General features: G+C 49.6%; 3 protein-coding genes across 4 annotated transcripts; 1 reads left to right on the top strand and 2 right to left on the bottom strand.

Annotated features, from left to right (window-relative positions):
* Positions 1–345: 345 nt before the first annotated feature.
* Emc6 (ER membrane protein complex subunit 6) lies at positions 346–1,683 on the bottom strand. Of its 2 annotated transcripts, none has more exons than XM_036197666.1 (2): positions 1,570–1,683; positions 346–1,382 (listed from the first exon to the last, which is right to left on the bottom strand). In XM_036197666.1, exon 2 carries the CDS (start codon positions 1,331–1,333, stop codon positions 1,001–1,003), a length of 333 nt encoding a protein of 110 aa, XP_036053559.1. In that variant the 5' UTR covers positions 1,334–1,382; positions 1,570–1,683; the 3' UTR covers positions 346–1,000. The 2 variants fall into 2 exon arrangements, with proteins under 2 accessions (XP_036053559.1, XP_036053560.1); XM_036197667.1 differs by having other exon boundaries at positions 1,487–1,683.
* A 45-nt stretch (positions 1,684–1,728) lies between these two features.
* Positions 1,729–7,039, top strand: Tax1bp3 (Tax1 binding protein 3). Its single transcript, XM_036197665.1, has 4 exons — positions 1,729–1,974; positions 4,938–5,057; positions 5,444–5,521; positions 6,048–7,039. Exons 1-4 carry the CDS (start codon positions 1,936–1,938, stop codon positions 6,183–6,185), a joined length of 375 nt encoding a protein of 124 aa, XP_036053558.1. The 5' UTR covers positions 1,729–1,935; the 3' UTR covers positions 6,186–7,039.
* Positions 7,040–8,282: 1,243 nt separating this feature from the next.
* Ctns (cystinosin, lysosomal cystine transporter) lies at positions 8,283–27,206 on the bottom strand. The gene is made up of 11 exons (XM_036197010.1): positions 26,854–27,206; positions 25,161–25,240; positions 19,471–19,549; positions 18,378–18,462; positions 14,051–14,154; positions 13,792–13,923; positions 13,071–13,170; positions 12,854–12,973; positions 11,596–11,766; positions 9,854–9,971; positions 8,283–9,683 (listed from the first exon to the last, which is right to left on the bottom strand). Exons 2-11 carry the CDS (start codon positions 25,219–25,221, stop codon positions 9,550–9,552), a joined length of 1,104 nt encoding a protein of 367 aa, XP_036052903.1. The 5' UTR covers positions 25,222–25,240; positions 26,854–27,206; the 3' UTR covers positions 8,283–9,549.
* Between the last annotated feature and the right edge of the window lie 81 nt (positions 27,207–27,287).

Here is a 27,287-nt window from a genome sequence, read left to right on the forward strand (position 1 = left end):
CAAAGTAGCCCCTTCCCTTATTTTATTCTGCTGTAATTTAACCGTTCAGTCTCAGACATAATGTTATTTCTTCAAGTCTTCCTTGACTCCATTTCCAAACATAGTCTAAACTTAGTGCTTCTGTGTATTCTCTCATGGCATCTATTATAATCTGTAAAAGCAGGTAATGCCAATTAGACTATAAATGCCAGTTAGACTATAAATTCCATGTGCAACATGTTCACTACAAGTCTAATACAATTGTATTTTTCAGTTAATTACGTATTTCATTCTAAAACCCTCCTTCAAAAGGGGTAGGAATGAACATATAGTCAGAGGCATTACACTTGAAACAAACTCATTTGATTAAATGTCCAAATAACCTATTTAATCGCTGCCACAGGACACATTTTAGAAAAATAGCTTGCATTTTTTCTTATAGGAAAGGTAACTAGCTGTAACCAGGTAACTGGAACTTAACTTATTTCATTCATACCGGAAAGCAGTGGTTAGTGGGAAGCGATGCCGGCTAACCTCCCTGGGCCTCAGGTTCTTCATCAACAGAAGTTTAACAGTAACATCTCCACAGAGTTATTGCTAGAATTAAAACATACCTGATGCAAAATGTACATGGCACAGTGCCGGCACACAGAGAATGCTTGGTACCACCAACTGTCAACAGTCCTTAAGATGGACGTTATGTTCTCTCCTGTAAGCCCTTTGGATCCACTAGGTGGAAATCCAAGACAATTACAGGCTATGGCCTAGTGCCTGCTAGGAGCAAATTCTGGCGACTTCAAAGAGTGGCTCAGCCTCAAGGTAGGAAAGAACTCGACAAAGTGTCACACTTCATTTAATCTGAAGAATATTACAGGCTCTCTGTCTTCAGATATAAATTATAACAGTACAGAACAAGCAGCGAACTCAAACAAAAAACTAAGTAAGTCTACACGGTGTTAACGGCCGGCAAGAGTCCTGCCAACCTTTTTTCTTTTCTTTTTAAGTCACCCCTGCCCTCATTTCAGTAGACGTGCACCATGCCATAGAGGAACGTCCAGAAGAGGACGTAGGTGAAGAGGCCTCCGATGAGGCCTCCTGTGAAGAGAGGTCTCCGGGACTTAAAATATTTGTTCCACCTCCTTCCCGCTTTGAGAATCAGGAGCAGGGAGAGCAGGACGGAGGCAAGCAGGTAGAAGATGAAGCCGTAGAGGCCGGTGAGGCCGAGGATGCCGGCTGTGGCCCCCGACAGCGCTGACACCGAGGTCCGGCAGTAATCGAGGACCGCGGCGTTGCCTCGTACGGCTGCCTCGCTGATGAACGGCGGCCCTTCCCGCTTGGCCACCACCGCGGCCATCGCACCCGCCGGGGCTCCGCTTCTGCCTTCTCGCCGACTCAACGCGGAACTGCGGAGAAAACCAAGTTACAAGTGGCGCCCGAAGCCCGGCGAGTTGGGCGCGCGGCGCCTTCTTCCCCCGGGACCTCCGGACACCGCGCCTGGGCCTCTGACCTCCACGCGACGCCGCGGCTGAGGCTCGAGCCGGCCTGGGACGGCAGCACATCGGCACACGCCCGAAAGGCTGGCCGAGTTACCTGGAACACAGCGGCACACAGTCCCTCGTGTCCCCGTCACACAGGCGAACGCGGAACGTCCCGCGCCGCCATCTTGCGCCGGAGGCTGCTGGGAGGGCTCGGCTCGCGCAGGCGCACAAACTCCGCCCCGCCCTCCCACGCTTGCGCCCGGGGCACGCTCCCCTCCCGCCCCACTTCAGCACACTAGTCCCAGGACTCCCGCAAGCCCTACAGCGCTCCGGCTGATGATTGGCTGGAGGCTTGTTAAGTATTCATGAGGGGGCGGGCCGAGCAGGGCTGCCCTTTGTTAACCGGGGAGGGCGCGGCCGTGGGCATTCTCGCTGCGGGTCTCACCGGGCGCTATCTGCTTGTCAGATTTGAGCCGAAATGTCCTACATCCCGGGCCAGCCTGTCACCGCCGTAGTGGTGAGTGCGCTCGCGCGGGCTCCTTCTCCTCTTGGCTCACCCCACTTCGCAGAGCGGCAAACTGACATCTAGACAGGCGGAGAAAAAGCGTAGGACCCGGGGCTCCTGCGTGCATTCCGGTGGCCAGAGCTCCATTTGCAGTTTCTGTTGAACAATGCTGCAGCCTTCCCTGGCCAGGAGAGGTGGCTGGGACCTAAGAGCCTTCCGAGACCCCGAGCAGAGGCCAGATCCCGTGCACTGCCGCCGCCGGATGGCTACCTTTTAGCAGGCGCGGACTGGGAGGACGGAGGAGAAAGGCTGGTCCGTGGGAGTGTTAGGAAACTCCCCTGTCCTGGGCCTCCGTGTCCCCAGCTGGGCGGCCGCGGGGGGCGGGCGCCGACGTCCGTGAGTGAGTCGCAGCCTTTGGAATGAGGAAGCGTTTCCTCTGCTCCAGCCGGCACTCTGCCGCCTAGCCGTAGGAGATTGAGGGGGTGGGGCTGGCCAGAGTTCGTCCTAGCAGCCCCTTCCCCCTTCTCATCCGGCCTAGCTCTGGGGACCGACCGACTCCTCGAGAGCCACACTTAATTTTCAGAACTTTTCAGGATACCCAGCCCCTTGGTTCAAAGTGTGTGTTCTTGTGCATGCCACTTGATGTTCCAGAAATTTCCAGGGTCGCCTTCTGGGGTTTGTCTCGTGTATCAGTTGCAGTTGAATAGGCAAAGGGAACAAGGGGGAGGGGTGTAGATCTAAGCATCAAGGTCATGGTCTGATGGGGCCTGCCGTCCAACCCTGAGGCGGAGGTGGGTAGTGCTGAATCCTACCTCGGAGAAGCGTCAGTGCCCAGCCATAAAGGAAGCTTTCTGAAAGGACCCGGCTCTCTCACTCCCCAGACAGGGGCTCACTCTTAAGCCCTATCTGGCCTTGAACTTCTGGCAGTATCCCCGCTTTAGCCTTCCAGGTGTTGGAGTTACAGGTGTGAGTCAAGGCTCTCTTGGCCCCAGAGTCCTAACCCTGGAGCTGTAGGGACCGGTCATGTTAGATGGGTGCGCTGGAGAGCTCCCAAAGTCAAGAGGGTGGGGGCACCTAAGCCACTGATCAAGGTGGCAGGGGAAGGTGAGCTTGGAGCCCCAGCTCAGGCCAGGGCTAGAAGGAAATCTTGCTGAGCCAGTGTGCAGCTTCCTGGTTTTCACCTCACTTGCACCAGTCTGGTTTTTCTAGGATCTTTCCCTAGCTGTTCCAGGAAGGAGTCCAGGCTCACCCCTATCTAGGGAGAGACACTTTGCTGCCTGACTTCTCCCTGAAATCAGTCGCAGGTCTTTTTGTCTCCTTTTGCACCTTGCTGGTGGGTGTGTAGGGAGGTGTGTGTGTGTGGGAGTAGGTTTGCAGGATGCTTGGGCCTTAGGCATCGTGTTTCTTTTCCTCTTCCCTCTTCTCAGGCCAGTGAAAGCCCTAAGTTCACAGTCCTCCAATTCTAATGCCAGGTGCATGCCTGAGCAAAAGCAGGCAGACCTGGCCTCTTTCCCGGTCTTGGATTGCTCATGGGGTGGAGATGCTTCCCTCCCAATCTTACCCTCTCAAGTATAGTTAACATCCTGATTGTGTTACAGTCATTTTGGCCTCTCCCCTGAACTCTGGCCCCAGAGATCTGCCTTCTGGAAACCTGTGCAATGGCTCCTGACACTCCTAACTAATGACACTGGGTCCCCAACTGAGTGATGGTTATGTTTATCTAGATTGGTTCTCAATCTTCCTAATGCTGCAACCCTTTAATACAGTCCTCATGATGTGGTGACCCCCAACCCTAAAATTATTTTCCTTGCTATTTCCTAGTTGTAATTTTTGGATCTGTTATGAATCATACTATAAATACCTGTGTTTTCTGATGGTCTCAGGTGATTGTGAAAGGGTGGTTCTTCCCTAAGGAGTTATGATCCATAGGTTGAAAACTGCTGATTTAGACAGATGACAGGGTGCTCTGCTCCACTTCCTCATGATCAGTCCTTGTCTGTGGATCACCACTTCTAAGTAGCTCATGTCGTCAGGCCTCCATTATCCCACCCATAAGAAATCTATTCCTCTACCTACCATTCCGGTGATCATTCTAGCATCAATGCCTTGCCCTGCTCCTACCTCTTCTTTAAGTTCCAGTAGGTTGAAGGTCAAGGCCAGGTGGTGCACTATCATTTCTCAAGGCTGGGTGCAAATGATCCTTCCTTTGTTGAAGCCTTCCCGAGTCCAGAAAGTGACTCCTACTTCTTTGTGTTAAAATTCTCAACTCTGGGGGTAACCTCTGGTAGCTGGAGGATGCTTTCTGAGGGCTCTCAGAGGAGCCCGCACATTTGGAGACCCCAACCCCAGCGCATGCTGGGAAAGCCCTATGATACTGTCTCTTATATAATCTTGCATAAGAACAGGACCTAAGGATTGGAGATGATATGACTTGGCCTCCACCCCACAGTCTCATCCTTCATCCCATCTCACCTCCTGGTCCTGTGTCCTGTGCTGTGCACACCAGTCTCCTTGGCCAGGAAGCCTTTTCTCTTCTGTGCAAATTTCTCCTCTACTTCTCCCATGCACCTCCTGGCTTTCATAATCTCAGTAGGGCTTGCTCGGTAGTCAGCAATCTGAGCTGCCTCAGCAGGCATGTGCATTCTCAGGGCTTTATCTGTCCTCTTCTGGGTGCGTCTTTCCTATAGCAGCCATAGTACCCTGTTTCTTGGGCCATGTTAGGCCCAGAATACATTATTGATCAAGGATGGGAAAGGTGGGGGAGCTGCAGGCAAAGGGCTGTATGTAGGAGTTGAAATCCAACCACCAACCTCCCAGACAGGTGTCTGGTTGGCTTTCTGCAGAGAGCCCTCAACCCCAACCCCTTGGCATGGTTTTAAGCTGACCCTGCAGCCTGAGGTTACTGCTGGGCACAGAGATCAGATCTTTCTTCACCCACCTACCCTTGACCCTCAACTTGCTTTTCCTTTTACCAGCAAAGAGTTGAAATTCATAAGTTGCGTCAAGGTGAGAACTTAATCCTGGGCTTCAGTATTGGAGGTGGGATCGACCAGGACCCTTCCCAGAATCCCTTCTCGGAAGATAAAACAGACAAGGTGAGAAAGACTAGGGTCCCAGCCCCCACACCCCACCCACCTCACGGGGCACAGAAGCCTGAGGTGGCAGATTTTTCTTCCTGGGCCTGTGTGGAAAGAGCAGACCTTTTCGTTCTTCGACAATCCTAAATGATCCTGTGGGATTAAGTGGAAGGCATGCGGAGACAGCCTAGAGAAGCAGGAGGTGGCCATCAGCAGGCTGGAACATCCCAGGGGCAGTTACACTGGCCCCTGGCTGTCATGGCACAGTCCATGCCAGCTGAATGTATTGGTGGGATAGGTGGGCACAGGGACAGAGGAGTTTCTGAGAGTTTGTCATGCTGGGCTCTGTGGGTAAAGGGCCAATCCAGTGACCACAGAGCTTTACCTGGGTTGTCTCTTTCTAGGGCATTTACGTCACACGAATATCCGAGGGAGGCCCTGCTGAAATTGCTGGGCTGCAGATTGGAGACAAGATCATGCAGGTATGGTTGTCCCAGAGGAGGAAACCAAGATCTGAGTGAGAGGCTGACCTTGGGGTTGAGGAGGGCTGACCCAGCTTCCCAGAGGAGCAACTCATCAGAATGGGTTTCTGAAGCCATGCTGTTATTGCCCCCGAGGAAGCTGGTTGTTCTGTGTGTCTCTAGAATGCTGGGCATCTCTGTTAGGGGATATTCGAGTGGGAGCCTGCTTGGATAGCCTGAGCTCCTCAAAACCCTGTTTCCAGATTCTAGAGCCATGGTTCTCAACCTTCCTAATGCTGCGACCCTTTATACAGTTCACGTTGTAGTGACCTCCCACCATAAAATTACTTTCATTGCTACTTCCTAACTGTAATTTTGCTACTGCTATGAATCATAATGTAAAAATCTGATATGCACATAGTCTTTTCCCAGGCAGACCCCTGTGAAAAGGTTGTTCAACTCTCAAAGGGGTTGTGACCCATAGGTTGGGAACCACTGTTCTAGAGGGCAAAGAGCTGAGGTACCCTGTGTTCTCTCCTTGGGCCAGGTGAACGGCTGGGACATGACTATGGTTACCCATGACCAGGCTCGGAAGCGGCTCACCAAACGCTCGGAGGAAGTGGTGCGCCTGCTGGTGACTCGGCAGTCTCTGCAGAAGGCTGTACAGCAGTCCATGCTGTCCTAGCAGTCAGCCAGTCTTGACTTGTAGCCACCAACCTTTTTGTATAGTGACAGCACATCCATGCTCTCTCTGTATCTCGTTCTGGCTTCTGCTGTGTGCTGGGCCCCAGCTCTGAGGGATAACAGCTGATCCCAAGGTCCAAGCCCACTTTCCTACCCCTCAACTCCCCAATCTGAGGCCATGGGACCAGCTCTCTCTCTCGGATGCTGAGGATTGGAAATAAGGGCCTGGAGTAGTATCCAGTCTGCAGTGACCATCATCTCAGCCTGAGACCTGCTGCCTGGCCACAGCAGGGGCTGGGCAGCCAGGAAACACCTTCTGAGAGCTGCCAAAGCTTGGAAATGCTAGGTAGGGCCATTTTCCCTGATTTGCTCTGGCTGAAGGGCTTGGCCCTGCCCTTCCTCAGTGCCTCTATCCATACTTCCCCATCGCGGGGCCCAGCCTGGGGCTGGACCCAAATATGCCAGAGACTTTATGAAGGCCACCTGGATGGAAGAGGGCAGGCTCCCACTACCTTCAATTCTCTAAGGTGTGCTGGCCTATCTAGGATCTGTCTGCTTAAACAATTTACACAAGTTTTAAGACCGGCATTTCAGGGCAGCTCCCAGGATTGCCATCTTTCCTCTACACCTGTGGGCTTAGCTTTTGTATTTTTTAAGTCACAACTTTGATATAAAGTGTTTTTATCTTACTGAATTGAAAAGCCAATTCTCCTTTTGAATTTAGCTTACTAATTCACACACCTGGAAGCAGCAACTTGTAGCATGTGACTAAGCCAGTTGGTTACTATGGAAATGGGGCAGTATGCTGCTACCCCATGCTCAACACTTGTGCCCAATAAACAATGCTGGAATTTACTGGGGGTTTCTGCTGAGAAGGTGGGCAGGTCTCTTGGAGGGTGGAATGAAATCAGTCCTTTGGTTTTAAAGGTGGCTAGCCTGTCCCCTGCTGTTCTGGGGGAAAAGCACAACTTCTCGTAGGCCTATTTGCTTAGAAGACAAACCTCTGGTGGTACCTCAGAAGCCTCACTGGGAGCACGCTGTGGTTTGCAGAGACCACATTTGTGGAAATGCGTGGAAATACTTCCCTGCAGCTGTGGGAAGTCTGCAGCGTATTTTCTCGTGGGTGTCACTGTAGAACCCTCATCTGCCTCTTGTGCAACCTAGCCTCTGTTCCCACTTGAGAGGAGCCTCATGGGTACTCAGGTTTATGGGAAAAGCCCAGATGTTTACAGGGCCGAGCTGACTAGATGGCGAGCTGGGAACTCTGAGCAGATGAGGCTCAGGGACTTGCCTATCACTGCCAAATCAGAAAGTGTAAAGGAAAGCCCAGAAGCCTGGAGGTATGGGTCAGTAATAGAGCGCCTGTCTGATTGCTCAGGGTCCTGGGTTTGAGTCATAGCACTCTCCTAAAGAAAAAGTCCAGAATTTAAAATCTGTTTTTAAAGCGTAAAACACCCAATAACACTTTTTTTTTCTTCCTGGTGCTGTTGAACCCAGGGCCTCAAACCTGCACACTAGGCAAGCATTCTGCTAGTGGGCCACATCTGTACCTTACACCAAGACAGTCTCACTGTGTTGTTCAATCTGGCCATGACCTTGTGTTCTTCCTGCCTTATCCTCCTACATAGCCGACATTGCAGGTATACTACTGTGTCCAGCCCAATAACACATTTTATTAAAAGAAAAAAAAAATCAGTAGGTGAGCTGTGGGCTTGACCAGGCTGCAATCCTGACTCTAGGAAATAGGACTTTAGAGATGTTTTGGCCTACAGAGTAAGATCTTCACCACCCCTGCTTCATGCCCCACCCTGAGGTTCCAACCCCTGCTCACATCCACAGCCTGAACATGCTGATGGGACCTTTGTACTGGCAGACAAGGCACTGTGAAACAAACCTACCTGGCTGTGGTTGGACAGGCATCTTGAGCCTGAGAGGGCTTCCCGGATCCAGTGTGGGTCCACATGCAGCCACCTCAAGTCAGGGTACTCCACAACCCTATGCATTTGTTCACATAGGTAAGCAAAGGTCCTCCAAGCCCAAGGACTTGGTTCCAAAGGTCAAGATAACTGCCTTCTGCATCCAGTAAATGTTCCAAGTGTACGTAAACAAGCAGGCTTTTAATTAAGGACATACACTCCACCAAAATGAAATAAGACAGGAAAAAAATACACAAGAATGAGAAATACAAGGGCTTCTCAGTATTCGTCTTGTAGAAAGCAGAAAGGACAGATTGATAAACTCAGGGCACACCCTGGTTCCTTCCGCATCTGGAAGGAGGTTAGGGATCAGGGTGGGACTCATAAGCATTATAGGAGGTGAGCTCCTGTTCTTTCGAGGCTCCTCAACAGCTAAGAAATTGGAGTTCTAGTTTGGGGCTGGGGAGTACTCTTACTGCTTGGTTGACTGATGAGTTTCTAAGGCACGTGCTGGTACTAAGTACCTGCTCCATAGGTGTACGGTTAGGAGCAGTTTGGGTGAGGTACTTAGATGGGGCTCCTTCTGACTCTCAGACGTGGAGTTAGGAAAGAGGGCAAAAGAAAACAAGCCATTTCAAAATATCCCTTGGGGATTAAAAAAAAAAAATCAAAAAGGTACTGTGATATCTGTCTTTGTATGTAACAATCCAGAGGGCAGTAGGTCCACTTCCCACTGATCTGGCAGGCACCTCAGGGATCAGAAATATACTTTACCAGGCACTGGCCCAGGCAATATGTTCTACAGTTACTGGAGCAGTTGTATAGAATGACTATCAGAAATGTGGCCTTCAGAGAAAGGACCCAGAGCCTCACCCCACAGTCCTCTCCCCTCCAGCCCCAGCATTAGCACCTTCCAGTCCATTGGCCATAGCACCTGGCTGCTCGGTTCCTGTGAGCACAGTAGTGGAAGCATCCTTGGCTCCTAGCTGCAAGGTTAGCCCTTCAAGCTGCTCCCAGAAACACTGGTGGTTTGGGGCAAGGCCATCGGCTGCAAACTTGCTGCCCAGTTCTGTCTGGGTTGGCTGTGGGACCTGTGTGTGCTGCCTGAAGCCTTAAAGAAAAGAGATGGTATATCAAGATGCAGGAGGGCTGGGTGCCTCCCGGCAGGTGGCTGAAACTTGAGGTTGGGAGAGACCACTTCAAGTCTGGCTTTCAGTCTCCGAGCAGTCAGGTGTCTGTCCCAGGGTGGGGGTCCTCTATGGCTCAGGAAGGGCCTGGGGTGAAGGCAGGCAGGCTGAGTTTAAGGCATTTGGCGCCCCTGAAGAGAGTGCTTGCTTCTCAGTCGGCATACTGTACCAGCCCTGTACACCAACTGCTTCTGGCCTTTGCTGGACACAACTTTTCCTACCAGGGCCCAGGCCTTGGCTGTTTACACTGGGTCTCTGGGTTCTAGTTCAGCTGGTCGTACCCCGGTTTCTTTCTGTACAAACAGTAGTGCTGGATGAAGAAGACAACATCAAAGAAGATGGTGAAGACGCCAAGTCCGAACTTGGTTGGGTCTCCAAAGATCAACATCCATTCGTCTGTGAAAAGCCAGAGGGGGCAGAATCTGGTTATAGGCTGGAAGCTTCTAAGACAGGTAGATGTGGTGGGGATGTGAGGACCCCCCATTTGCCCAGGAAACTGCACGACTAGGGATTCCCAGAAGCCCCCTCCTTCCCTCACTGGGTAGGAGCAGCTTTGGCAGACTCACCGTTATTGTAAGACTGGAGGAACATCTGGAGGAGGCTGAAGCTGCCCCCTGTGAAGTCCAGGAGCACGCCGCCAATGCTCCAGCCCTCGGTGCTTTTGTAGTAAAAGTTCATGTAGGCCTGGGGACAGACAATGCCACACATGCCTTGTGACTGCCACTCCAAACGAGATCTGCTGGTTCTTCCCACTCATGTACTAAGCTCTGGGCTCGAGAACACAGTGACCTCTGGGCTTCAACAAACTGGAGCCAGGCAAACAGTCTGCCTGCAGGGGTGGAGGTGGTGGAATGCTGCCTAGCTTTTCAACCTCTTAGAGCAGGCACAGACCTCTGATTTCTAGTTTGTTTTGTTTTTGTTTTTGTTATTTTGAGACAGGGTTTCTCTGTGTAGCTTTGCGCCTTTCGTGGAACTCACTCTGTAGCTCAGGGTGGCCTCAAACTCACAGAGATCCACCTGCCTCTGCCTCCCGAGTGCTGGCATTAAAGGCATTTGCTACCACCGCCTGGCTCTAGTTATTTTTTTAAACCAGTGTCTCCCTACATAGCTTAGGCTGGCCTTGAACTCATGATCCTTTTGCCTCAGCTTCCTGGGTATTAGGATTACAGGTGTGTGTGTACCACTAAGTCTGACTGTGACTCTTGATTCGTCACAGCTCCAGAGATTCTGTCCCCATCTCAGCCTGGACTCCACACTACTCAGGAGTGTGGCTGGGAGCCAGACCTTCTGGTGTGGAATCCAGCCCGAGTCGGGCTCCCTTGGGAAAGCTACCGAGTCCTTTACTTCTGCCTATAGAGTGGCCCAGCTGCCACCTCTGACTGCTGGGCCTTCCCAGTCTCTTGGGCATTCTCCTCTTCCTGCTACCCCAGCCTCAGATTCCTCCTGCAAACTCACAGTGCCCTCAGAGCATCTCTGGTGGGTACCATCTCCTTCCCTACCTTCCTGATCTTTCTCATTCTACCCCACACTTGGTGTCCCCTCTCCAGTTACAGATAATTCCAAATGTCTCCCATGGATGCTCCTGCTCCAGGTTCCTAGCCTTAAAGCCTTACCACAGAACCTGGTCCCTCTACGAAAATTCCCTGGGACCTGGCTGTAGTTACCCAGTTTCTAGATTCTCAGCATTGCTCAGCAGCCAGGTCTCCCTGTAGGCTGCCTGGGCCTGAAACAGAACTCTTTGCTTTTTCACTCAGGGTCTCCCCCTGCCTGCAGCCAGTGTAACTTACCTATAGCCCAGTGGATACAAGACTCTCTCTAGAATTCTTATGTGGATGTCATTTCCTTACACCAGGCTCTAGCCTGGAGCCATCATGCTTCTTAGGGAAGACATGTTTGAGTCTCAGCCCCAGGACCTGGACCCGACTGTGAGAACTAGGGGTGAGGTGGGGTGGGGAGCATGCTGAGGGACCTCCTTGGAGAACATCTCTGCAAAGGAGAAGGCCACAGTGGTCAGCTCCCTCCTCTGTCTGATCTGCCACTGGTCCTTAGGGATGGCTACTGTGGCAGGCAGGCAAAAGAGAGAAATCCAAAGTTATTAGGAAAGACACGTGAGTCTGGCTCCAGGAAGGAGCAGGCGGTGGTACCCACTGGCTTTCTGTCATTCTGGGTTTACCGGCTTCTACTGTAGCTGTCCACCTTTGTCTCCTTAGCTTGGTAAAAGCTGCCCCATGAGAGCAGGGTCTGGGCTCACTACCTCCTGCTGCTCACACTACCAGCCACACGGAAATGCAGGAAGGTTCTGGAGTACCTGTGGAAAATACTTGATCAGCGTGATGACGAGCTTGATGTAGGAGAAGCAGAAGAGGAACTGCAGCCATGTGGTCACACCGACTGCAGCCACAATCATGGTGACTAACACAAAGAGCCACGCGAGCACCAGGAAGCCAACGGAGGGCCACGACACGTGCTGGTTGCCTCGCTGAGGATGAGACAAGGGTGGGGTTTGCAGATGTGGACTCAGGTGGCTTTCTGGTTTCAGGAAGGGATGGCTTTGGACAGGGGTGCAGGATGGGTGGGAGGGCAGGGCTGGAGGCAGACGCCTGGCCCTGGTGTAACCTGTGTAAAGAGGGGGCCAAGAGCATCGGAGCTGTGTCTGCACAAGGCCAGGGCAGGAGACCAAAGCCAGAGATTATGGCCTCTGTCTGGGTGGTGAGTGAATCAACCTGGGCTGGGGTGAGGTGTGAAGTCCTAGCACCAGCCCCACCTTTCATAGTAGTCCATCTCTCCTGTTCCATCCATGTTGGATCCTCCAGCCCCTCCCGACCAAGTTCCAACGCCACAGAGCTGGACACCTCAGAGCTCATGTGGAGGGAGCGAACAGTGCGGGCATAAACCCTGATGCCGAAGGCCAGACCTCACCCAGCCCTGCTGTCAGCTCATTCCAGGATGTGCATGAAACCTGGGGGTGCTGGAATCTGTCCCCCACTCCAGCTTCTGTTTTAGACATGGCCCCAAATGAGGCCCCTCCAGCAGGGAGTCACAGCAAAGGTGCAAGAAAACCAAGGAGGTTCGTTGAAGTCACCCAGCCCCCACGGGTCTTGTGTGACGTGAGGTGGTGGCACATCATGGAGAGGTCACATCTGGGGTGCTCCTGTGAAACACTGGGTCTTCGTAAAGGTGCCTCCATTCCATGCTAAGACCCCAGATAGCTTTTCAGTGACAGAGCTGAATCCAGGTTCCTCCTGACCTCCCAGGAGCTAGCTCCCCACGAGTACCCCTGACCCTGGTCATTCCCGTCTACAAACAGTTTCCCTCACACCATGGCGAATGATCCTGTCTTCCCCTTTACCAAGCTTCAATCTTGGCCCATGAAAACACCATTTTCCTGACACACTCTCTCAGTTAAGCCAGGGACAGGATAGGGAAGTCCACCCCAAAGCCACTCAGCCACAGAAGGCTGGGGGTCATCATGTTATCATCATCCCTTCAGGGCATGTGGGTAGAGTGGGGTGGGAGTTGGCTTAGGACCTCAGTGGCACACCAGGTCACCAGGCCTCACTGCCTACCTCATACAGGCAGCATTGCAGGATAATAATCAGCGTGAGGGCAACTGCATGCAGGCTGAAGAAGACGTCATTATTGTCAACGGGGTTCACGCCGTTGGGGTATTTGAGGAGAAACTGTTCCTGTTTGGGGGGTGGTGGTGAGGAGAAGTTGAGAGGTGAAGAGAAGCATGGTCACCCAGGGGCTTGGGTGGGCTGTAGGGAGTGAGCAATGCTGTACCTGAATGTAGGGCACCCACAAAAGACCGATGTTGAAAACACTGTAGGCCACGAAGCCTGTCAAGTTCAGGGCTAAGAAGTCAAAGCTGAGACCAACAACACTGCAGGGGGCAGAGGGGGAAAAGCAGGGCAGGGGTAAGGCGGAGAACCCTGGGATGGGAGGGACACAACTCCCAGTGCATGGGAAAGGAGACCTCAGCACCATCGTTAGTGGTCTATTTCCATGGCTGATGCTCCCAACTGGCCTTCTTGAGAGCCAATCCCCCCTTCCCTCCCACACTCCAGAGGCTTCTCCTGGAGGTCTCAAGGGGAGAGACAGAAGCCACTTCCCTGGCTCACTGCTTGGCAGTCCCCTGAGACCTGAGACCATGTGACAGTGTGAAGACAGGAGAGCTATGTCCTTGACTGACCCCAGGCCTACGTTTACTGTCTTTCAAGTCACAGCAGAAGTGCTTAGTTCTGGGGCTGAAGGTTGCATGACATGATGCCCAGCCTTCCAGGGCCAAGGAGCTTCAGGGCAGAATTTCCCTTACCCAGCCCATTTTTGGTTTAGTTGAGAAGCTCCATGTTTTTGTTCCCATAGGGAAGGGCTGAACTGGGCAAGGAACCAAATCCCTACCATGGGAAACCCCATCTTGCTTGTAGGCAGACACAACTGAAGAGGGGGTCTTTCTGCAGTCCCACAAGGGTCTGCAGGGACAGCTCTGAGCCGGGCAAGTTACCTTTTCCGCCTCCAGTTCTGGATCACCTGTGGGTAGAAGGAGACGGACCAGGCCATGAAGTAGATCCAGCCAATCACCTGGTTTATGATGCTAACGATTCTGCTGTGGATCACCAAGAACCGAATCCTGGGGCTAGAAAGGGATTTGGGGTCAGGATGCACGGAGGTAAGGCTTTTGGAGGAAGCCCTGACGCACATCCGTGCATGGCCACCCTTCCTGCTACATGAGGCCACAGGGGTGGGGGCAGACGCCAGCCTACCAGGTCTGGTTGGAATGATTTCCGTGCAGATAAACAGTCACTTGTCCAACATTTTGAGAAGTCACTTGGAAAGAGGCATTCTTCTCTCCAGGAGGCACTACGACCTGTCAGGAGGACTGGATTTGATCTGTGGCCATGTGCAGTTAACAGGGTCTGGCTCCAGGCCGTGAACCAGGGGATTGGAGCAGGGACATATCACACTTGGTTCTGCTTTCTGAGAACTTACTAACCAGGCACAAGAAGCACTGGGCCAGCCAACTTGAATCCCACCCTGCCATGTTTCCTTCTGGCTTTCTGAGCAGAACCACAGGCTGGTCCTTGGCCTTCCCTGGCTAACCAATGAAGGAGTGTGCGATAAGCCATGCTATCTCTGTCTACTCATCTGTACTTGGGGATGACACCAGTGCCTACCTCACAGGGCTGCTTTGGATGACGTGATGTCCCTAAAGCTCACAGTGCAGAGCTGGGCACATGGTAGGCTTCCTACCATGACTGAATGGGAGAGCTGCATTGTTTCTATTTCTGTTACTGCGATGCTCAGTGAAACTCATGAAGGATGTCTCCCCATGCCCCGCCTCATTGCCAAACAACAAAGCAGCAGAAGTGGGAACACAAGATCCTCTTGTGGTCATTTCTGCTTGATATTTATCAGAAGCCTATTCCTGGAAGATGGGCCTGGAGCCTGCCTGTGCCATCGGATTGGTTTTTTTTTTTTTTTTTTTTTTTTTTGTCATCTTCCTGCCATACTTTCTCTGGTTTTCTAAGACAGTCTTGCTATGTGGCTCTGCCTGGCCTGCAACTTACTATGTTGTCCCAGCTGGCCTCAAACTCTTAGAAATCACCATCCCTCAGTCTCCTGAGTGTTGGGATTACAGGTACAAGTCACCACACTTGCATGCATGCTCAGGTCAGCCTGAGCTACATAAGACTGAGTCTAAAAAAAAAAGAAAAAAGAAAAAAGAAGGGAAGGGGAGGGAAGGGGAGGGGAGGGGAGGGGAGGGGAGGGGAGGGGAAAAAACCTATACCCAGGGTCAACAAGTTGGTTCAGCAGGTAAACATGCTTTGCCACACAGGTCTAACCACCTGGGCTCCATCCCCAGAATGTACAGTGGAAGAAGAGAACACACACACACACACACACACACACACACACACACACACACACACACAGGGTTTTGCTTACACAGCACAATCTGGTCTAGACTTTGAGATCACCCTGCTTTCAGCTGCCAGGCTAGCAGGGCTTCTTCTCTCTTTTTAAAACAGGTTATAATTTAAAAGTCCAGGATTATTTTAAACAGTAAAATATTTTCTCTGTAGAAAATAGTATAAATGATAACATTTCTCAATAAGCCCTTTTAAGCCAAATGATAGCTGAATTATACATATAAATATTAATTAGATGCTGGAATACAGTAGAAACCTATCTTCATCCTAGCAGGGCTTCTTACTGAAGACTTGAGGCCCTGGCAGGTCGATGCCCAAGTCAATGCTGGCTGTTTTATACTTCCTGCTATTGCTTTTAATCCCCAGAGTGTGGTCCAGGAGACATGATGAACCCTATGCCTACAAATGAGGAAAACACTGATTGGCTGAAGTCCTTGAGCCAGTGCTTCTAGGCTGAACTCCCAGACCACCCGACTTCCAGGTTCTGACCATTGGCTTCTTATACTGTGGTATACAGGACAAGAATGCGCTTAGCTCTGGATAGAGAGAGGTCAGTGATGCAGAAGCCTGAGAAGGTGGGTTCAGGTATTTATTCATAAAGACCATCTTCCAAAAATGGTTTGGTTTTGACTCCCACTGCTAATTAAAACAAACAAACAAACCAGGTCTATAATACATATATAGAGAAGTACACATATCACAGCTTGATGAAGCGTCTCTACACGCTACACACATTCAACCTCCAGATCAAGAAATGTGCATTTCCAACACTCCAGAAGCTCCGTTCTGCTCCTCCCACCCAAGGTCACCACTGGCCCGACACCATGGATTCAAGGAACCTTACAACCCACTTTTTGTGTTGGGTTTCTTTTACCTAATATTCTTGACATTCATTTCTTTTTACAAGAGGACACCTTTACTTTGATGTCTACACCTAAACTAATTGATTGGTTGTCTGTTCCCCTTAGAGTCCACATGTGACCTGCAGATCAAACAAAGCTTAGAGGTCTTGCACCAGACTTGCTCTTAGGACTGTGTCTCTCCTTGTGCTGCATGCTGGCCTCAGCCTTCAGGCCCCGTTGTGTGTGTGTGTGTGTGTGTGTGTGTGGTGTTTGCAGTGGTTAATACTGCACAATGCTACCCGTGGGGATAAGGGTGTGTAAGAGCCACCTCTGACAGAGGGTCTCTTTAGTGGGATACTCTGAATCCCCTCTCAGAGCTATTTGCTTGCTGAGGAGCTCAGAACTGATTTGTAGCCCATTTCCACAGCCACCCAGGGTCTTTTGAATATCAAGGTTGTCCCTGAAATTTTTTTTTCTTGTGGCCCCTCCCCCACCTTTGGGATAAATAAAAATTGTGTATGGTAAAGTGTGATGTTTTAATATATGTATTCATTGCAACATGGTTAAATTGAGCTAATTAACACCTACTACCTTACATAACATTCTTTTGTGTATGCGGGGTAGGGGATGGGGTGGGAGGAATGGGAACATTGAAGATCTAATCTCTTCTTTCAAGTGTGGGCACATGTCCTTTAACATCAGGATAGACTCTAAGAAGTCAGGCAATTTCAGAGTCATCCGAATACTGTAATGAGTATGTTTGCAAATAAAGGTGGCTATGACATCATTGGGTAATATGACCTTATGAAACCACAGTCTATACATGGTCCTTTCTCAACCAAATACTATTATTTGATACATAATTATATGTAATACTTCATTGTTAGTAATAGTCACTATGGCCTTCAGACTTATTCATTCTGACTGACTGTCATTAGGCTTTTGTTTCTTCTTTTCTTTTTTCACTACTGGGGATTGAACCAGTGCCTTGTGCATGCCACCAAATGCTCAACAACTGAGGCTTTTTTTTTTTTTGAGACAGGGTCTTTCTATGTCGTCCTGGCTGTCCTAGAACTTGCAATGTAGACCAGGCTGGCCTCAAACTCACAGAGATCTACTTGCCTCTGCCTTCTGAGTGCTGGGATTCTACCACTGAGTTCTAACTCCAGCTTTTTATTTCCTATTTTTTATTTTGAGATAGGTCTCAACTATTTTCCCAGGCTGTCTGTGAACTTGTTCTGAGCTCAGGCAGCCCTTAAATTTGTGATCCTCTTGCCTCCAGCCTCTCGAATAACTGAAATTACAGGTCCACCACTTGCTTGTTTTTATAAACCCTTGTTTATTTGGAATTGATGTTTCCCTTTTGAAGCCTTACGTAGTCGAATGACAACTGATTTACATTGTTGGCAAGGTAGAAGCAGGAAGATAAAACATTAAAAGCTATGAATGATCATCATTATTATACCAGAAAGCCTCAGAGACAGCGTTATGTAATTGATACCCAACCACCACCAACGCCTCAGAATGGTGCTTTACAAACTTTAATGTGGACCCCAATCATCCACAGACCCTGCTAACAAGTAGACTTTGAATCAGTAGGTCTGGGATAGGGCCTGAGATTCTGTGTTAGAAACACAAAAATTAGAAAGTCAGTCAGTCTCTCTCTCTCTCTCTCTCTCTCTCTCTCTCTCTCTCTCTCTCACACACACACACACACACACACACACACACACACACACACTCTTTTTCCTTCCTTTGCGTGTGTGTGTGTGTGTGTGTGTGTGTGTGTGTGTGTGTGTGTGTGTGTGTGTATGGTGGTAGCAGGGGTTAAACCTAAAGCCTCATGTATGCTAGGTAGACTCCACACACTGAGAACCCCTCTAATCCCCCAATTTCATAAAATGTTTTAAAGCAAGGCTGAAACTTCCTATCCAAAGTTGTGGCAGGCCCTTAAAATATCTGTAGAATGTCTCCATTCTCAGAATCACCTTTGCCTCAGGCTTTTTTTTTTTTTTTTTTTTTTTTTTTTTTTGGCATCTGCCTATACACTGTACCTTATTATTAGCCAAGGTCAGGCTTTAGGATTAGAGCCTTGGAAACTACTCATCTCAACTTGCATTCATCTTGTGAATCCTTCACTCAAACTACACAGCAGAACACACTCAATCTTAAAGAGACCAACAAAGCCTAAACTACGTATTTCTAGGATGGAATGGGGGGCGGGGTAAGTGATTTTTTTTTTCCCCCCACAAGCTCTTAATTAAAATGTGTTCTGTTGCCTAGCATTGCCTTAGGCATTAATAAGGTCTGTTACTTACTTCATCAGGAAGCTCCAGAATAGTGAGATTTTTTGAATGAAATGTGATTTCAAAAGTGATCACCAAGGTTGTATTTAATGGATGCCTAGGAAGATAAGAGTCTGGTTACTGTTGGGAAGTTGGACCCTGTAAGATATCAATCAACCCTTGGGATTTCATACCAGGCCTTCCTTTCTGGAAATCAGGATCTGGAAGGGCAGTATGCTCAGACTGCACAATCCAGTCTCCAGATAAAGAAACAAGCATTTCCAGCACCCCAGAAGCCTTGTTCTGTTCCCCTCCAGTTTCCTGACCCCGAGGATAACCACTGGCCTGGCATCATGGAGTCGCTGTTTTTATATTTTATACACAAAGAATCTGACAGCCTAGAGGTTTTTGTGTTCGACTTCTTCTACATGACATTATGCTCTATTTACATTTATTTCTGTAAGAGAATACCTTTACCTAGATATTTGCCCCTAAACTAGGAGAGGTAAGAGGTGGAAGGAACCATGTTCCTGCTTTATTAGGAGACTAGATGTTCCTTTGGGGTAGGGTAAGAACACAAGAAGGTGGAATTCTGGCTGTGAATAATGGGGCAAACCGAGGGGATAGGTCAATGGCTCTTTGCCCCAGTAGGAAAGGCTCCTTTGGTAGCATCAGGTCTGAACAGTAGGTACCAGCAGATAAGACTCTTAAACAAGGGTAAAGTGTGAGCAGGGACATGTGGGACCCCTTGAGAGTGTCATTTCTGCTTTGGCAAGTGACCTCAGCTGTGCTGTGTTGGTCAGGAGTTCAGCTCCTTGCCCCTTGGTTTTTAGGGGCTCTGCTCAAATATTTAGTCTTGGAAAGGGTCTTGAAGTCAGGCATCACCTGGGACCACCTGAAGAGTCTTCTTGCTAGAGGAAACAGCTCATGTTTCTAAGGAAAAGTGTCCTCCTTTTCCTCCCAGTGGAAACAAGGACTCTGAAGGTGTTTGACTTTGGGACCCTGCTCTGCCGTCATGGGCTTGAACCACTCTTTTTATGTCCTACAACAAAGAGGCAAAAGCATCACACCGGAAGTACATGCAGACTGTTGCAGAGGTCAGTGCCGAGTAAGGCTGAGGACTTACCCAAGGGTGATGCTGACGTTGGTTGAACTGCCATTTTCCAGCTTCACAGTGGGAGGCACACTGAGACTGACAGTTGACTCTGGAAAGATCCAAGTCAATGACATGAGTCCCTAGGACAGAGAGCTCAGCCCACAAAGGGGAGTGGGCACCAGGCCCCTGCCATCTCAACTCACTAGCCCTGACTCACTGACAGTCCTGCTTTCTAGGTGTACGTCCAGACTTATATTATGCTCTTCCCATCTCTGCCCCAGGGTCAGACTGCCACAGTTTAGAGCAGGAAGTGCTGGAACTTCCTCCTCCTTCCCCTCTGTGGGCAAGCTCAGTTCCCCAGAAATAGTCTGGGAACTACAGAGCCCCAAAGTTATCAAGAAATACAAACCAACGTCTGTGATTGTCAAGGGCAGACTGGAAGCACCCTGCAGATGGACAGCACAGGGTCCCCTCTGAGAAACTGGTCTGGTCTCATTCCTGGATTCTGAGATGGGCACAAGGCCTGGCTAACATGTTTCTGAAGAACCGCCTGGACTTTCCTGCAGACTCAGCTCAACCCATGCATGGTTCCCTTCCTGAGGCTGTCTGTCTGTCAGAGATCAGAGGATAGTGGCGAGGGACATACACTTTCTACTATCAGGGCTTGCTTCTTAGCACTAAGATGCTAACTCAGGAGAAGGTGGACAAACAGGCCCCAGGGTGAGGGAGGAAACAGGCTTGGGTCTTAGAAAACCATTTTGGGGTGAGGGCTAGGCTAGGCTGGGAGTACAGCTCAGAGGTAGAATGTATGACTGGTGAGCATAAGACCCCGCATCTAAACTCCAGCATCAACAAAACAAAACAAAACAAAACAAAACAAAACAAAACAAAAAACCCCAAACCAAACCAAAACAAAACACCAAGAGAAGAAAGGAAGATCATTTGGGGAGATGAAATAACCCAGCACACCGTGGTTGCAGAACATGGCTGGGTAGGTTCTTTGAGTAATTCCTGTGTTCTTTGGACAGCACACTGCCCTTGTCACCATGCCATGCCCAGGTGTACTCCAAACTTCATGGCATACCTGCCCATTGTGAAGGCCTAGACTTGACTTTACAGGCTCTACCTTAGGGAAAGGGCCACCATCTCAGACCACCTGCTGTACTCAGTTCCAGAAAGGACCTCAGGAATGTGCCATGACAACTGGAATGGATACAGAGCAGTATCCTCCTGCAGACATCTTGTCTGCAGTTTAGGCCCTAGGAGATATCTAGATAATCTTGCTGAGCAGTCCAGATAATCCTGTCCAGCAGGTTTGGTTCCCCGCCAAAAGTCTAACCCAATGGTTTCAAATGTGGTTTCATGCCCAAAGACTAGACCAATAGTTACAAAAAAAAAAAAAAAAAAAAAAAAAAAAAAAAAAAAATCACCTTGCCCCATATCCCTTCTACCCAATCCCAGGTCGTTGATTCCTGGATTGTGGTTTTTCCCTATAAAAACTCTCTGCACCTGGGCTCTTGGCTGCCACCACATTTCCTTCCATCTGCTATGTGGTGGCCCAGGTTGAACCTGAATAAAAGGACCCTTATGTGCTTGCATCGGAAACCGGGTCCTTGGTGGTCTCTGGGGGTTTCAAGAAACGGGTACAACACCATCACACCTCACAGACTTCAAGGATAGGCACATCCCAGAAGTCATGGTCAGGGATCCAGACTAAGAGAAGGAAGGGTATCTTAGGCAGCAGAGGAAGTACACCATCTGGTGAAGATGGCTCTCACAGGGATAGAAGGTGCAGGCCTCTACCCAGAACCCTCCATGGCAGAAGATGAAGAACTAAGACCTGAAGTTTCAGAGCTCAGGTTGAGTGCCACTTCCCCTGACCTCCTCAACTGGTTTCTCCCCTTGGTATTTCCACTGCAGGACACTTCCTGGGAGAGTCACCTTATCTCCCAAGGTATCACTAGCTTGAAACTCACACATCTGGGCCCAGCTCTGCCACATCTGAGCTGCTTTCTTCAGCTTAGTCCCCATCTATAAATGCAGATGGTGGCCTCCCCAAGGTGCAAGTCTCCCAGATCTGACTCTCCATAGTACAGTCTCTAGTCCCCTCACCTGAATGGATTCCTCGGGTCAGATAGGTTGTTGTAGCTTCAGGGTCTGGAGGCAGCTAAGATAACTCGGTCCTGACTGCTAAGCTAACTGTCCTGACTGCTAAGCTAACTCTGTCCTGACTGCTAAGCTAACTCTGTCCTGATTGCTAAGCTAACTCCATCCTGACTGCTAAGCTAACTGTCCTGATTGCTAAGCTAACTCCATCCTGACTGCTAAGCTAACTGTCCTGACTGCTAAGCTAACTGTCCTGACTGCTAAGCTAACTCCATCCTGACTGCTATTCTAACTGTCCTGACTGCTAAGCTAACTCCGTCCTGACTGCTAAGCTAACTCCATCCTGACTGCTAAGCTAACTCCGTCCTGACTGCTATTCTAACTGTCCTGACTGCTAAGCTAACTCCATCCTGACTGCTATTCTAACTCCATCCTGACTGCTATGCTATCAGTCTGAAGCTTTGTTCTGGGCTTGCCCAGCTAGGGGAGATGTAGTGAGTAGCCGCTCCAGCTTTGATCTGGAAGTACCACCCCCACTGAGGCTTTGGTAACTGTCGTGCCTACAAGGCAGAGCTGAGATAGGACCCGAGATCCGGATGGGCCGGCTCTCTTGGTTCCTGGACCCTGGACGCTGAAGGTAGACTGAGCAGAGTTCTCCAGAGAACACTGCCAGACTGTGCTACACCTTTCCCAGACCCTGTTACCTATCCCTTTACTTGTAAGTTACCCCACAGAATAAACCTCCCTTTTAACTATGTGGAGTTGCCTTAATATTTAAACCAATAGGGAGTGCAGGACTTCTATCCCAGTCTATGAACTTTTATTTACTGCTTCAGGACTACATCAGATAAGTAAGATCCAGAGCAAGCCTCTGCTCAGGGCAGGCACATGCATCTTGTGTGTGTGTGCAGGCACTTAAAGGGATGTCAGGCAGTTAGATTTTCCAGTCTTTGTATATTGAAGTAGGAAGATGGGAGCTTTCAAAGAACCAGATCAGAGTGTTTAATTCCTCCTCACTTAGCACTATGGAAAACACTCCATAGAGCTCAAGCAAGTGAGGTCCTAGGCTCTGAAGTCGCAGTTCAATCCTGGCTTTGAGACTTCCTAGCTGTGTGACCCACAGAAGGTACTTTACTGTGGAGCCTCACCTGTAAGTGGTTGGACTAAGACCTGTCTCACAGATACAATGCAGAATGGTCAGCAGCTGCTTTCTACTTTCTACACGGCCTCTGTGCTAAACAGCAGTCAGCTTCTACTACGGCCATTACTTGACATCTGCAGGGCGTTTTCAGTCCAAGACAGGGGGCAGCTGGAAGCTGTTATCATATCCTGGGGCAGCGCGAGTCAAGGGGAGACCACCTTGCTTCCCCTAACGCGAACCATCAATCTCCTCTCCTCTTCCCTCTTTGTCCTCCTAGACTGGGGATTGGATGCAGGTCCCCGCACACACCCCACACATGGGCTCCATAGTCAGCCCTTCTTATGTTTTTACTTTTTTTTTTTTTTTTGTTTTTTGAGACAGGGTTTCTCTGTGTAGTCCTGGCTGTCCTGGAACTCGCTTTGTAGACCAGGCTGGCTTCGAACTCACAGAGCTCCTCCTGCCTCTGCCTCCCGAGTGCTGGGATTACAGGCATGCACCACCACCACCTGGCTTGTTTTTACTTTTTAACTTTGGGATAGGATCTCATTAAGTTGTTCAAGCAGCAGGCTTGCTCTGGATCTTACTTATCTGATGCAGTCCTGAGCAGTAAATAAAATTTCATAGACTGGGACAGAAGTCCTGCACTCCCCTACTGGTTTAAACATTAAGGCAACGCCACGTAGTTAAAAGGGAGGTTTATTTTGTGGGGTAACTTACAAGTGAAGGGATAGGTACCTTTGTCCCCATAGCCTGTGTAGGTCTTAAACTTGTGATCCTCCTGCCTCAGCCTCCCAGTAGCCAGGATCGAAGCCACTGCTACTGGCTGGTACTACCTACCCTGTACCCTAACTCATCCCGGCTATTGCTGCTGGTGCATTTGCTTACTTATTTATTTAAGTGAGGTCTCACAAGTCTGCCTGGGACACAAGGACACTATTGATCTTCTTCTCTTGGTTCCGGTGCTGGCACTACAGGTATGGCACCATGTCTGTTGTTTTCTTTGCCCCCATTTTAAAATCATCACAATAGGCAGTGGGCATTTTCAGTCCTATTTTAAGTCAAGGAAACTCCCTCCAAGAGGGAAGGAGCCCTGTCCACATAGCTAGGGAGGACTGAATAAAGATTCAAAGCTAGGCTTGTTGGATCCAAAGGCCAAGTTGTTACCACTAGGCTGTACTGCCACAGGCTCCCCTCAAAGAAGTCAGAAGCACAACTCTGGAGGCCTCTGTTCTTGTGTCATCCTTGATGCTGATACCCCAACAGAAGAAACGTCCAGCAGGTTCTCAATGGCAGCTCCCATTGCTCCTTCATAGAGACGGTCAGGAGAAAGAGGCAAAGGGAATGGAGGTCCTATTCCAGTTCTAGCTCATCTGTGGAGCTTTCTACCCTGCCTGGGTCTCAGTTTACCCTCAGTGTGGTTGGAGTACTAGCAAGATTTTCCATTAACTCCTGGGTAGTATCCATTTTGTGCTCATGCACATATGCACACACAACCACATGCACTCAATCCCCAGAGAGCTGACTCAGTAGGGCTGAAGTGTGGCTGTGGCATCCCTCTGGAGAAAGGTGGCATGACCAGGCCTCATGGTCTGAGCCCCTTCCCACTTCCCCCTGCCTGCTCCCCCCCCCCTCAGAGATAACATCTCCATAAGGTGTGACTGCAAAGGAACATGACTAATATTTACCAAACCTGGATGAGCTGATGAGATGACCAGTTCTCTGGCTATCAAGAAACAACCATAATGATGTAGCCAGTGTGTGCAGCTTTAGAGAACATGTATAGGATTTCTAGTGTTAGGCTCGGGTTTCTGGGGATTGTCAGGGACTTTAAGATACATTTGCTTTGGAGTAATGACCTACCTGATGATTAAAATGGGTCTGGGCACTGTGAATACTAAACAAATCTATTCACAAAAGAAGGAATTCCAGAAATGTCTTAGGTATTTCAAGGATGACAACAGCATCTGAAGGGGTCCTCTGACAAGGATGTATAAACCCCACTAGTGTGCTTTCTGTGTGTCTCAGGATGCTGTAACCGGCTCCAATCTTCTCTAAGAGAATGGTATTTTATCTTACAACATGGGGCCAGGTAGACTTGTCTTGCATCTGTGCCTGGGAGAACCAGGTACAAGGCCTCCTTTGTGTCTCCCAGGATCCACAACTCTCTCCAAAAGGTCCAGAGGGTGGAAGCACAGCTGCTCTTTACAGATAACTATCCCAGCTTGCTGAGGCTCTGAGAGCCAGTTGTACAGTCTGGCTAAAGAACCAATACAGAGAAGACAAGAGGGACCCCAGGGTAAAAGGCCAGTTACGTTTGGGGCCATCTGGTTCTTTGTAAAATGTCCCTATACCAGACCTGGATCTGGCTACCTCTCTCCAGGTAGTGGCCTGGACAGCACTAAACCTTTGGTGACTGAGAGGTTACTCTTTCTACTATTTCCCTTTTTACAAAGCTGAGAAATCACAAACTTACCACATTTCTCTATGAACTTCAAGAGGAAAAGGGCCAAAATAAACATCCAATTCCTCATCATGTTCTTTGACTTCTCCAAACTAGGAAAAACAAACAAACAGCAAGAGACAGGCATGTTAAGGTTGAATTAGCTCAGCTCTTGGTAGACAACATGCTACCTGAGCCATGACAGTGGGACAGTTCATAAAGGACTTCTTCACAAGCTCTGTGACCTCTGACCTCACAGGCTTGGCATCACAACCTCTGAGAAGGAGACCCCAAAGAGGACTTATCTTTGTTTCATGTAATGGACAAACCTACTCAGAGCAGCTAAGTGGGTTGTGTAAAGCCCTACTCAGAGGAAGTGAGTACAGACCCATACTGTTCCCTCAATTGCTTTCTACAACCTAGTTAACAGGGGGAAAAAATGAATGGAGTTTAACTGGCAGAATGTTCTTCTCTTTTGAAAAAACCATCTCTTCTCTCATTTCACTGAAGCAGATACGGACTGTGAAATTCAAACACTCTGTCAGCAAAAAGCTCCCCAGTGCTAAAGGCTAAGACATCCAGAAGGAAAACCCCACAACAGATGGAGAAGGAATTGACAGGGTGACCTCAATGCTAAAATGATCAGATTGGTTAACCACACAACCAGGCTTGTAAAAAATTACAAGACCGAAACAAGGCACTGGTCATGCCCTTGTGTGTGTGTGTGTGTGTGTGTGTGTGTGTGTTCTAACCATCTTCCAGGCATCAGTCAGATGTACACTTTCAAAAGCCTCTACCATCCACACTCAAGAATCAGAGATCTCCCGTGGCAGCTACCCCTTTGTCAGGTGTCTAAGGCAGTCCTGCTGTTGGTCCATAACCCGGAACTTCCTCAAAGGATAACATAGCTTGGACAAGGAATATTTCCTGGAGATCGACTGCCCAGGTCTCAGGATTCCCATTTACTTGCTGCATGATTTTGGAATATTTCTTAACCTATGGTTCCTAATGCGGGAACAGGGACAGTGGTAACTGCACCACAGAATTAAAGTGAGATGAAATGTAAGGCATGCATTCTCAAAGGGGTCTAAAATAGGCTCTTGGGGTCTAAAAATATCTGTAGTCATTGTTTCTGGCTCTCCCAAAAACCATGATATGAAAAACAGAGCTTATCAGCTGTATTAAAATTTTAAGGAGGTGGACTGATAAGATAAAAGAGTTGAGAAACAATGATGTAATGTTATTACTACTACCACCCAGGGCTCCCAGCAAGCTCTCACAAAGTATAAATGGTTATTTTCCTCAATACTATTGAAAAGGCAAGACCCAAGTGCCTTCTCTTTCTCTGGGAGAATCAATAGGAGCTTCCGGAACGGTCCTAAAAGCATCTAACTTTTTTTTCCCCCAAAGCCACCTGCACATTCCCAAGCCAGATTCAGGCGGCACCAGAAGAGGCAAGCAAGGGGTTCTAACTGCAACTGAATAGTGTCACCCAAACTGGCTGGCAGCCGGTACCAGTGCTTTTGCTCATCGATGCCCTAGTCCTTCAATCTGGGGTTGTGCAGGCCTGGGTTGGGGCCAGAGGATAGAAACCCAGCGTTGCTGAAGGAGGCTGGATTCGCGGCAGATTGCTCCTCTAAGGGGCCAGGCTAGTGTCTGCTGGGGTGGGTGGTGTTTTAGTCCTCCCGGGAAAAGGGGAGGCCGTCCCGACGCCCATGGTTCTCACCTGACAGCCTTGCAGGCTCAGCAGACCGACCTCACCGAAAGCAGCACTCTGGCGCCAGAAGCCGCTTCAGAATATAAGGGACTCTTTGGGACCCGCTGACTTTGTGTGAGGGCGGGGCCAGCTGTCACCTGACCCGAACCACTTGAGAGTTCCGCGCGAGGAGCTCTGGAAGTTGTAGTTTTCACGAGTCAGAGCCAGATAGGCAAAGCTGGGTAGGGTTGAGGGAAGGGCGGAAGGGCGCAGGCGCCTTGGCAGGGGCGGGAGCTCGGATGTGAGGGGAGACCTAGTCACTTGTAGGGGCAGCGGGACTCTCGGAGCCTCTGTGGTCTTTCGGAAACTCGGTACTCCTTGGCGAAGGTTCTCCAAGGTCCCGCCGCACTGTCCAGGAACCTCAACCCATAGGTCCCGCCTTCTGTCGCTTCTCCACCTATCGC

This window comes from Onychomys torridus, chromosome 8 (genome assembly GCF_903995425.1).
Source record: "Onychomys torridus chromosome 8, mOncTor1.1, whole genome shotgun sequence".
NCBI classification, from domain to species: domain Eukaryota; kingdom Metazoa; phylum Chordata; class Mammalia; order Rodentia; family Cricetidae; genus Onychomys; species Onychomys torridus.